Source organism: Schistocerca serialis, chromosome 8 (assembly GCF_023864345.2).
Source record: "Schistocerca serialis cubense isolate TAMUIC-IGC-003099 chromosome 8, iqSchSeri2.2, whole genome shotgun sequence".
In the NCBI taxonomy this organism is placed as follows: Eukaryota; Metazoa; Arthropoda; class Insecta; order Orthoptera; family Acrididae; genus Schistocerca; species Schistocerca serialis.
In genome coordinates this window covers 210833322-210846093 of record NC_064645.1, presented here as the reverse complement: position 1 = coordinate 210846093, position 12772 = coordinate 210833322, and the positions used below count along the sequence as shown (strand labels likewise).

The 12772-nt window shown below is 39.6% G+C and overlaps 1 protein-coding gene across 1 annotated transcript in view; it reads left to right on the top strand.

The window, feature by feature from the left end:
* The window catches only part of LOC126416702 (cytochrome c oxidase subunit 6C), a 94010-nt gene extending 85656 nt beyond the window's left edge, over positions 1-8354 (top strand). The window contains exon 3 of the mRNA XM_050084509.1: positions 8212-8354. Coding sequence (XP_049940466.1) covers positions 8212-8308 — 97 coding nt within the window. The 3' untranslated portion in view covers positions 8309-8354. The remainder of the gene's footprint in view (positions 1-8211) is intronic.
* The last annotated feature ends 4418 nt before the right edge of the window (positions 8355-12772 follow it).

Sequence of the window (12772 nt, the reverse complement as noted above, 5' to 3'; positions counted from 1 at the left end):
CTTCAATTCACGTTTCAATTTTAAAAGTCTGCCTCCCATTCGTTTTTGCACATGTCCAACACATTCCAACTTTTCTATAGCACAATGGGGACCATAAGGTTCACTTTCCAAAACAGTTTTGAAGGAGCTGGAGTCACCATCACCAAGGTATTTTGTGTATCTAACACCGTACTTTTCCACACTTCGATGGAACATAAGTTTCATAGCTGCAGGTTCCATTCCACCACTAGAACCAGAATAATTTCTACAGCACACTTTCTTGTGTTCAACCTGCCACTTATTTTCTTCCACTTCACCAGCTCTCTTTCCGAGTACACAGCTATAGCAATATTTGCTCATTACCTGAACGTCAAGAATTTTTCCAGTATCAACACTAATGACAGATGATACTCCATACAGTGATGTATGTCCACGCTTCATCCACGTTCCATCACATGACACACACAAATCGGTGTCTGGCGTGTTATCTGCTTCTGTCTTTAGTTCACTATTCATCTTCACAGCTTCCTTTGCAGAGGACTTCAAGTTTTCTTCCACTTCCTCTTGAAGAGCACTTAGCAGTGTTTTATTTCCAGTGGTGTACCTAGCACTTGGTTGTGGCATGTTCATGATCCCACAAAACAGTCTGGTACCTTCCCTGCCTATGCCCAAACATCTCATGCCATATATTAAACGCATATTTGCTTCATATATCCGGTTACTTGATGCCGAAGTTCTAAAAGCAGTGTCTGAATGACAGCTTTCACAAGTAAGATGCAACATACACACTATTCCAATTCTGTTTTCTTCGTCATATAATCTCAAACTTTTTGCACCACAGTCAGCACATACACAAGCAGATGATATAATATCAGATAGTATTTTCAAATCAATAAGCCTAAAACCACTAGTAGCTTGAGTGTCTGAGCCACAATCATCAAGTGATTGACAGCTGTCAATTTTCCTTCTCGAAGCACTCGCTTTCTTGGTTGAAGTATCGTTTCCATTTGTTATTATGGGGCTGGTTTTCAAGTTGTCTTTACTACATCGAGAAGCTTGACACTTTCTAACCTTTTTAAACACCTTACTAGAACGCGGCATGCTGCAAAATATAATAACAAGTCTACTTACAACTTTCGTAAAAATGTATTCCAAACAAACACTCGTAAACAAACGCTATAAATCAAAGAATATAAAACCAGCGGCAGAGATATTATTCCACAGCCTTCTTGATGTAGTACACAAACGTTCCCTGCATTGTGACTGCACAAAACTGGAAAAAAACGCAGTATAAATAGATATACGAGAGGATGAAGACCAAGATGGGGGGGCGTCGCCCTGTGCAAGCTATTACAAATTATTATTTTTTTCCCCCTTAGAAGCGGAATTGGAACGTAATATTTGGTAATTGAAATTTCAATACCATGTAGTAAATGAAGAGCCAATAAAATTTTTTTCACAAATTTGGTCATTTTCATGTACGTCCCCCCTTAAGATTATCAACGTTTCAGTACTAACGTTGTACCATGTGAATGCGGTGTAGGATGTGCCTATTCTCATTATTTTATTGCCTCACCTTGTAAGTATTCTAGAAACTGCTGAAAGATGTCAAAGAATATTAAAAGGGAACAGATAAGGTTCGACTCCTGGCAATGACACAGTTCGTGGTACTTGCTCCTAATGATGATGGTGGAGACAGCTGTCAAAAGCTTGAGTGTTTTATTTGATGTGACATGGCTTGAAAACCGAGAAAAGTTTCTGATTTTCAGTTTCAGTCTTTGGGTGACAAGAGGCGAAGAGGTGGTGGCATAAACTTCCTGATCACCAAATTTTCAGTTAATGCCTTCCATCAAACCTTGTCCAGAGTGGATGAAACTAAGGATATGATGCTGTTGATGGTGATCTGTCTGCCGGTTAAGGACATCAAACTCAGCAGTCTCCTTGGAGCCATTTGAGAGGAGCAGATTTTGTGCCAGCACTGGAATTCAGACTGTCCCTTCTCTTTCACCATCATTACCAGCACTCATCACAGTTACCAAGAACAACAGTGCACTTAAGGCACTCATGCTTTGCAAATGGAAGGAGCCCAGTGGTTTTGAATAAATAAAGCATTTCTGATTTAGTTGACCAAACATCCACTGCATATTACAGGCAACAGGGTCATAAAGTATTGAAATTTTCAATGTGCTATTGTTTTTCGAACTTCTACATCTACATCTACATGGTCTGTGAGAAGAGTGATTTTTGATAAGCCTCTGTGTCATCCCAAGTCTCTCAAATTTTACCTTCATGGTCTTTTGTAAGATATACATAGGGGGAAGCAATATATTGACTCACTCTTCTAGAAATATGCACTCTCAGAGTTAAAACAATAACCAAACCACATTGTAGAAGGCCTCTCTTGTGTTGTCTGCAACTGCAGTTAGTTGAGCATCTCCATGACTTGCCCCTGTCACATTTACTAGAGGAGCTTGTAACATAACATGCTGCTGTTTTTTTTTATTTTTTATTTTCTTTATTTTGTCTGTCAATCCTATCTGGTGTTGATACCAGATTGACACACAGTATCAAGGTGTTGGTTAAATGAGGGTTTTGTAAGCTGCTTCTATTGTGGGTGGACTAAACTACTTCAGGATTGTTACTACAAATTTCAATCTGACATTTGCATTACCTGCAATTAGTTTTATGTCGTGATTATTCCATCTTAATTCACTGCATAACGTCTCTTAGTGTTTTTTTTTTTTTTGCATGGAGACACCAACTGGTGTCTTTTGCAAACGTCATAGCATTTTTTTACAAGTTTAGTGTATATATATGTATATATATATATATATATAGAATAATTTATTTTAGTTTAATATTAATATTCACTTAAAGAGTATAAACACTTGTCAATCAATCAATGTTTCAGTTTCACTTTGAATAAGTTCCCTTTGTGGCACCTTATAGAGCTCGGTAATCTGTTGTACCATATTTGACCACTAATGCATGGACTATGGTCTGTTGTTTTTAATTTTGTTCTTTGTCTGTAGTAGCAGTCTTTATTTCTTGTATTATAGGCATGCATATCAGAGCACTTTGTTTCTTTGTTTTGATGTGTCACAAAAAATATAATTAATTTGTAAAGGTACAGTGAGTAGACTGTGAGGTATTTATGATGAACAAAGATTTCCCTGCATGAATCTCTATACCCTAAAACATGGATAATTCTGATTGCTCTTTTCTATAGGGTTAATATTCTGTTCATATGTATGTCGGCAGCACAACCCCATATATTTTTATAGGTGTGACTGCTTCAAGTGGTTGTCCTGCAATCCTACAATAATGGGTCATTCTACCTATATCTGTGTAATATATTGCAGTTGTTTATGTCGAGGCTCAATTGCCATGCTTTCCACCAGACATAGGTCCCTTACATTACTTCCTGAATTTTGCTACAATTTTGTAGTGTTGTGACTTATCCGTGTACAACGGTATCACCCTCAAAAAGTCTCGTGAAAGTTCTGACTTTCCACTAGGTCATTCCTATACACTGAGCTGACAAAAGTCATGGGATAGCTATGCACATACACAGATGGCAGTATTATCATGTATACAAGGTATTAAATGACAGTGTATTGGCAGAGCTGTCGATTGTACTCAGGTGTTCCATGTGAAAAGGTTTCCAATGTGATAATGGTCACATGAAGGGAATTAACAGACTTTGAATGTGGAATAGCAATTGGAGCTAAAATTCATTAGACATTCCATTTTGGAAATCGTTAGGGAATTCAGTATTCTGAGACCCCAGTATCAAGCGTGTGCTGAGAATACCAAATTTCAGCTATTACCTCTCACCATGGACAACTCAGTGACCAACGGCCTTCACTTAATGACTGAGAGCAGTTGTGTTTGCTTATAGTTGCCTGAAATAACTGCAGAAATCAATGTGGTATGTACAGTGAACTTATTCATTAGGATAGTGTGGTGAAATTTGTCATTAATGAGTGATGGCAGCAGACATCTGATACAAGTGCCTTTGCTATCAGCACGACTTCACCTGTAGCGCCTCCCTGGGCTCATGACCATGTTGGCTGGTCCGTAGATGACTGGGAAACTGTGGCCATGTCAGATGGATCCCAATTTCAGCTGGTAAGAGCTAACAGTAAGATTTGAGTATGGCGTAGACCATATGAAGTCATAGACCCAAGCTGTAAACAAGGCATAATGCAAGCCAGTCGTGGTACCATAATGGTGTGGGCCGTGTTTACATGGAATTGACCGAGTCCTCTAGTCCAACTGGACTGACCATTGACTGCCATTGATTATGTTTGAGTACTTGGAGGCCATTTGCAGCCATTCTGGACTTCATGTTCCCAAAAAAATATGGAATTTTTTTGGATGACAATGTGCCATGTTACTAGACCACAGTTGTTCGCAATTGGTTTGAAGTTCTTCTGGACAGTTGTAGCAAATGATTTGGCCACCCAGATTGCCAGGCATCAATTCTGTCAAAGATGTAGGGGACATAATACCACCTCATTGTATAATGTGATAAGTAATGGTTCTATAACACTCCCTTAGAGCATGCACAAAGTTATGTTTGCATCTGAACATTTCTCTGCGTTAAGAATGACATGCTGTGTTCTGTTTGCCAGAAACTTTTCAGTCCAATCACACTGCTAAGCTGATATTCTATACTCTCTTAGTTTGTTCACTACTCAACAGAGTGGAACTGTATTGGAAACCTTCTGGTAGTCAGTGAACAGGGCATCAACCTGGGTGGCAATATCTACTGCTCTCTGGGGCTCATGAATGAATGGAGTGAGCTGAATTTCACATGCTCAGCTGAACCGCATTCTTCCTGACAACTGTAATAAAAATTGATTGACACAATAGCAGAGGCCATTTTGTTGAATATACGTATTATCACTTCTCAGTGATCTCTTGCCAATCTCAAGAAAAATGAGATGCTCAAATGTTTAGAAAGATGGAAATAATGAATATGCGTGTGGCCTCAAATGATTTCTAGTTATTGTTTGACCACAATTAACTTAACCAAATACAAAAATTTGCAGCATCAGTCTTGAATTCTTTCATGTCAGTACTCATACTCATCATTTTCCGGTGGAATGCTATGCACATGTAGTCACTTACTCATCCACTCCATGGGGACTATTGATGTGATAAAACTTGTCGCTGTGTAAGGACACAGTTAAAGGTTGTAAAGGTGGCGTGCTAATATGCGATGACAAATAAATCCCTAACAATGTGAGCAAACTCTTTTCTGATGTCTATGAGGGGCATTCAGTAACTAATTGCTCTTTCTTCTGTGGATGGGGGGTGGGGGGTGGTCAGTTTCACTTGAAAAGATGCGGAATTTGTCGTCGGATATCACGGAATATTCCCTCTTCAGCCTCTATAGTTTCCAGAAGTTTCAGTAGTTGGTGGCCCTATACATAGCTTTCAAAAAGGCAGCTATAACGGGAGCGCATTCCAAGCAGAGCGCTGTCATTGAGTTTCTTTTTGCGCAAAATCAGAGCAAGTCAGATACTCATAGGCACTTGCAGACTATCTAAGGAGATCTGATAGTAAGTCATTGGGCGTTGCATCTGTCATTGCAAGCTTGTGGAACACAGCTGTGACACTTGCAATGTTGGAAGGTGTGGACACACTCATTCAAGGTGATTGATGGATCACAATCAAAAACTCATTGCGCAATTGGATATCTCTGTTGGTAGTGCTGACACACATATCCGCCAGTTGGGGCACTCAAAGGACTGCACCTGCTGGGTTCCTTGCTGCCAACAGAAGACCATAAAGAGCAACAAAAGGCCATCTGTGCAGAATTGCTTGAGCATTATGAGGCTGATCATGACAATTTTTTGTCGAACATTGTCGCAGCTGATGTAAAATGGCAATACATGGAGTGGTGCCACACCACCTCTCATCTGAATAAGGAGTTCAAAGCTGCACCCTCAGCCATTAAAGTAATGGTGACAGTATTCTGGGTCCCTGAAGGCGTTATTCTGTTTGGTATCCTACCTCATGATGCAGTGGTCATTTTTTAAGTGTAGTGTGCTATCCTCATGAAATTGAAGAAACGACTTCATCGTGTTTATCTCCACAACAATGCAAATGAACTTCTCCTTCTCCATACAACACAATGCTTCACATAAGTCTGCACATTTGAGAGTAACCCGTAAAACTTAATTGAACTGTTCTTCATTATCCCCCCACAGCCTGGATCTCACATCTTTCAATTTGCATCTGTTTGCCCGAATGAAGTATGCACTTTGCAGGAAGCAGTACATGAATGATCGGGAGGTTATTTATGCAGCGGGACATTGGCTCTGGCGTCAACCAATAGAGTGGTACCATGTGGGTATACAGGCCTTCCCCAGTAAGGTGGTGTAAGGCCTCGTTGTACAGAGATTATGTTGAAAAATAGGGTTTTGTAGCCAAAAGAATGGGGAATAATGTGGTCTGCTGAAATCATGAATAAAATCAACCTGCTTTCAGAAAAAAAGTGTTGTGTTGCTTATTGATCATCCCTGGTATGGTCACTTACGGCAAAGCATATTTCATACAATCGCTACTTTTTGTCTTCCATTTCTGAATGGTCTGAGAGGAATTTCACCATATGTATGAGGATGAGTCAAATGAAAACTTGAAATATATACTAACAAATCGAAATTTCATGCCATTATCCTGTAAGTTGGTAAGAGTTCTACAAACAGCATGCAGAATGCCTTGTAGGTGGCAGCTTAGTGCAGATTCATACATGCCGTCACAGTATCGGTATAAAGATGGCCGCCCCACTTGCAACTTGTAACAGGGAAGAACAGCGTTCTGTTATTTGGTTTTTGCACAGTGAAGGCGTGAAACCTATTGAAATTTATCAACGAATGAAGGTTCAGTATGGTGATGCACGTTTGTCACAGCAGCAATTTTACAAATGGAGTAGAAAGTTCGGAAATGGTGTGACTTCAGTGGAAGACGCTCCTCGTCCAGGTCAGGCACAAAGAGTTGTGACTCCAGAGAACATTGCAGCAGTTGAAGCCATAGTGAAGGAAAACCACTGAGTGACACTGGATGACATTGCAGCATGTTTACGGATTAGTCATGGGTCAGCACATCACATTGTGCATGATGTGCTCCAGTTTCACAAAGTGTCTGCAAGATGGGTGCCACGGCAGCTGACTCCTGAAATGAGAGAATGAAGTGTTGATGCTTGAGAAGAACTTCTTCGGCTCTTTGAACGGGAAGGTGTTGGATTCCTTGCAAGAATCGTTACTGGGGATGAAACCTGGGTTCACTTCCACCAACCGGAAATGAAGAGAGTGAGCAAAGAATGGCACCATTCCTCATCACCAAAACCAAAGAAGTTTCGAACAGAACCATCAGCAGGGAAGGTTATCCTGACTCTCTTTTGGGATGAAAAAGGCATCATTTTGGAGCATTACATGCCTAGAGGGACCACTGTCACCAGTGCATCATACACAGATGTCCTAAAAACTCATCTGCGGCCTGCGGTCAAATCAAAGTGACGTGGATTGCTGTCAGCAGGTGTCCTTTTGTAACATGACAATGCAAGGCCCCACACTGCCTGTACAACATTTGCAACAATCACAGACCTGCATTTTGAGTGTCTTCCTCTTCCTCATCCACCATACTCATTAGACCTTGCCCCAAGTGATTTCCATATGTTTGGACCACTCAAAGACGCAATGTGTGGAAAGAAGTTCCATTCTGATGAAGAAGTATGCCATGTGGTGCATGAGTGGTTTTGTGGGCTACCAGAATAATTTTTCATTTGTCTCACACTCATATCTTTGTAAGTTCACACAGAACTGTGAAAACAAGTGAATCATTTTATCCGACTTGTTGCTTATTGATCTTTTAAATTTAAATAGTCATAAATTTAAACCACTGTAGATTTAAGCAATTCATCCTAGAAACATGTACCAAAATATTGCTTCCTCCTACGTGTATCTTGTGAAAAGACCATGATGTAAAATGAGAAAGATTTGAGCTCAAGGAGGCAGAACACCAATAAATCTTTCCACAAACAAACCATGACTAGAACAGGAAACAATGGAAGTGAGAGTGGTAACAAAATAGCCTCTGCTACACACCATAAGGGTGTTTGTCAACTGTAGGTGTTGATGTAGGAACGACCTTTACATGTTACAGCAACCACACAGCCAGAGAGAGAGAGAGTATTTCAGCACTGTCTTCTCACTATTTCAGGAACTTCGATCCAGAGGCAGCAGTAGAGCGGATGGTTGAAGCAGGTGTCCTGCAGTCAGGGAAATATGCTGACAAGAAAAAGGGGACATTCTGGTGACTTATTCTCTCACTTGATGTCAGTTCTTATTAGTATAGTTATAAATGTATGTATGAGTAAAATAAAGATCTCTTTGTTACTTTATGTAAAGGATTCTTTCTTTGTGCATTCTGCAAGTCAATATAACCAGGTCTTATCTCCGCCTACCTTAGCATTGCCCAGTTCTACACTGTCCTTTCTAAATGCAGTTGCTTGTTGCAACTACTTGTCTGTCCACTTGCAGTGCATTCACACTGAGACCATATGTCGTACAGGAACCTAAGTATGTGGTTGTGACATATCTTTTAGTACTTCAGACTTGTGATAAATACAGGGTGGCACACAAAATGTGTTACCATTTTGTTTTTGAATATAAACTTTACTGTCAATACAATCTGAAAGGAACATATACTACAATGAAGAGCTGTCCATGGAGATTTGTTCTAACTCTGCATATGCTCAATATGTCCACCAATTCGTTTCCTAACATCCTTCAAATGAACACTGAAGTTAGTGATTACCCTATGGCACATGTCTTCCTTAATTTCACTGCAAGCTTGAAGAATAAGCCTTCTGAGCTCCATTAAATCACGTGGACGTTTTGGGAAAATTTTTTCCTTTAGGTACCCCCAAAGAAAAAAGCCACATGGATTGAGGTCTGGACTATTGGGGGGCCAATTTTGTCCATCATTGAAGCGACCTGGAAACCTGAGTGAAATGATCCGTATGTCAAAATGCTCATGTAAAAACTGCAACACAGTGTTTGCAGTAAGTGGCCTTGCTCCATCTTGCATGAACCACTGCGTGTTGAAGGGCAAGGCAGTAGCAAGAAGCTGTGGAATGAAGCTATTGCGAAGCATGCTCAAATAACACTCGCTGTTCACAGTTTCTTCAAAGAAAAAGGGTCCAATAAGTCCGTGACTGGAAATTGCTGCCCACACTGTAATCCTCGGAGCATAATGTTTTCGTTCATGAAGCACTTGCAGGTTTTCAGTAGCCCAAAAGCATACAGTTTTTTTGTTAACCACACCGTCTAATTGAAAATGCACCTCGTCTGAAAACCAAACGTTGTTGAGAGTTTCTTCCCTATCCTCCTCCCACTGAGCAAACAGTAGAGTCTGCTGCTTGTGTTCTTCAGTGAGCTTCTGTGCACAGGCCATCTGTAAGGGTACATATGGAGGTCACTTTTAAGGATGCGTTGAATGGAGCATCTGGATATTCTCAGTTGCACTGCTGCCTTTCTACACGATTTCCCGGGACACCTCTGTACAGCAACTCGTACCGCTTCAATATTCTCCGGCAATCAAACAGGCTTAGGCCATGGTCGCTTCGCTTCCAATACTGTTCCTTCCTGTACAAATTAGCATACAACCTAAGGATGGTCTTCTTTCTTAATAGCACATATACTCTCAGTCCAAATAGTTTTGAGACTGGATTAACAAAAAATAGAGAAAAGTTCTGATGATGACTTTAGCTCTTCAGGTGTTTTATGAGTCTCCTCTCACTTGAATGTGACACGTGGAATGCTCATACAACCGTGCAAAACTATCAGGAAAGTCCTTCTTTGGGTCATTGTTCAACTGGTGCGTTGCATTGGCTTGATTGTCTGTTACGTCATCAAAGAGGTGACACTTCATGTGAATTTCTGCACTGTGTTGTTTTGTGGAAGATATGTGTTAATAAGATGGAGTCTCGTCACCTTTGAGAATTTTTTCCAAAGAATAATTGTGTTTGTTTTGCATTTCAGTAAAGCTGCTGTAGGCATCCGCATGTCATTCTTTTTGTTTGGAAGTCAAGGTGTGTGGGTCAAACTTTGTACATACTTTTGCCCTTCTTCAAAACATTCTGGAGAACTGCAAGGTTGTGGCTGAGCCACATTGATCTGTACTGGTTGATGATTCTACTGACAAACAGATCACTACCTGTAGGATCATGTGAATTTAAGCGCAAGTGTTAAGCAGAGGATAAGTTAATGAACTGAATTTATGAAACAGAGATGGGCCTAGCATACGTGAAACATGGGCGCTGCAACTTGCAAGATGATAAAGACAGGGAATTCATCAAATTACTGTCTGAAACAATCATCTCTATAAGTCCCTATATATTACAATTTGCTATAAACTTCAAGTTAAATAGAAATGTACTAAGGCAGGAAACAGTTACATCTGTTAAATCTCAGTACAGATTACAATGGGATTAAAATATCAACATCTCGACAAAGATCAGATAATGAATTTGGGGTGAATACGTTAAACTCAACCCAACATTTGGGGGAATGACTAAGTTCATGAAAGTCTCATGGTGACTGCTGAACGTTAATCGGGAGGAGAGGAAAACCTACAGAAAGAATCGTGCATTCATCCACTATCTGCACTGACCACATGTTGAGCATGAGACTGCTAATAAAGGTACCTGAATTACAAAAATATAAAATCCCCAGTGTCAATTTGAAATCATCCCTTACATCTTAAAGCTCTGTTTGCAAATGCTGCAGTTGGTCACTGTACTTAGCACTACCAGTATCTGTGAGTGGCAGCTGTGATGGCTGAAACTTCTGAGTCATCTGGCCTGCACCAACTCTGCTCTCAGTCAGAGCCTGGAATCAATGTCCCTCTCCTAGCTGAAGTATCCCATGTTGAGTGTCAAATGGCAGTAGGTTCTATAGAACAAGAAGCCAGTAAGAAGCAGAATTTTTACTCTATCTTGATGAGTGTGAGCCTAGTGCATGGTTTTGGTCACCAATGACAGTGATTCCTCCATGTGCTAAACAATCAAGGCCATTCAAATAATGCAACAATCTCCTTTTGTATACTCAATTTCAAGATATTTAATGAGTCAGAGGTTTTGAGTGCTGAAACTCATAAACAGGCAATGTATGACTGCACTGTCCACTTTACAGCCAACTAGGCTTCCACATACACACGACTGAGTTTGGTTCTCTCACTACAGAATTTATATATATTATCAAATGGTAGTTTTTCCTATCTTTCTTAAAGGAGTCAATAACAGTTCAATTAACCTGGTACCAGCCTGATGGTTATGCAGGTTTTTGCATTATCATGGGCCTAGAAGTACCCAGAATAAAGGCTTCCTTCAGGGTAAAGAGCATTGTGATAATGGACAATTCCATGCCAACTGGTCTAAAACTTCCTGCATGACCATCACAGATGTTGCTGCAATTTTGTGTGAACACATCACAGATGTTCCCAATGAACATCGGTTAAGTTTTACTTCCTCATTTGTTTGACCACATAATGCAACATTTGGAAGTGCACCCCTGAGTTTTTGACAAACTTGAGATGTAATATCTCTGGCAATATTTTCTTGAAGAGACAAAACTAGGCCAACTTGTACAACTTTTTGCACTATTTGAAATGAACTAATTGAAAAAGATTTCTTTAGCAATTTTCATCACATATGTTGCTGCAATTTTGTGTGAACACATCACAGATGTTCCCAATGAACATCGGTTAAGTTTTACTTCCTCATTTGTTTGACCACATAATGCAACATTTGGAAGTGCACCCCTGAGTTTTTGACAAACTTGAGATGTAATATCTCTGGCAATATTTTCTTGAAGAGTCAAAACTAGGCCAACTTGTACAACTTTTTGCACTATTTAAAATGAACTAATTGAAAAAGATTTCTTTAGCAATTTTCATGTGAATAATTTGGAGCAAAGTTGGCCAAAACAATAGACAGTTGAAAAAAAGTGAAAGTAACTGCAGGATAAACCTGAAATGTTGCTTGTAGTACCTTAGCAATCCAAGGTTTTAGAATATGAAATTTCATTCACATAATGCTTCTGAATCTTTTAAAAATTTAGGACAAAGTAGACGATTTTTTGTAGAAACATAGAAAAACCTTTTAAGACAGTGCAATTTGCACTCAATCAATAACAGGCCCACAAGAGATAAAGCATGTCTTGACAATATTTTTGTCAACTTTAAAACTACAGAAGAATCATGTGCTGTTACAGCGTTTCCATTTTCAGATCATGACTCTGTATCTTTAAACTATACAAGTAGGTTCTGTATTGATAATAGTAATATTCCTAAGCCTGTCCCAAAAGTTATAATCACCAGGCCTGTCACAGATGACAAAATTGTTCAGCTCTGTAAGTCCCTTGCTGAGAGAGACTGGTTCAACCAATGTCATGGTGACAAGTTATAGTCTTAGTGCTGATTTGTCAGGGAAACTATTATTTGAGATTTTTTAAAACATTTCTGACACAATTTAATGACAATATCCCCATAAAGAAATGCAAATTAACTGACAAAGGCTTTACAAACAGGGCTACAAACAGACAAAATTCATGGTTCACTAAACAATTATCAAGTATGAAAAACCAAGTTATGGTGTTGCACAATATATGTAGCAATCAGAAAACAGAACATGCCAGATTAGCCTATATAAAATGCAGGAATGAGTATAAAAAAGCCATCGTGGAAGCCAAAAAAGCACATAATTTCAATACCATTGATA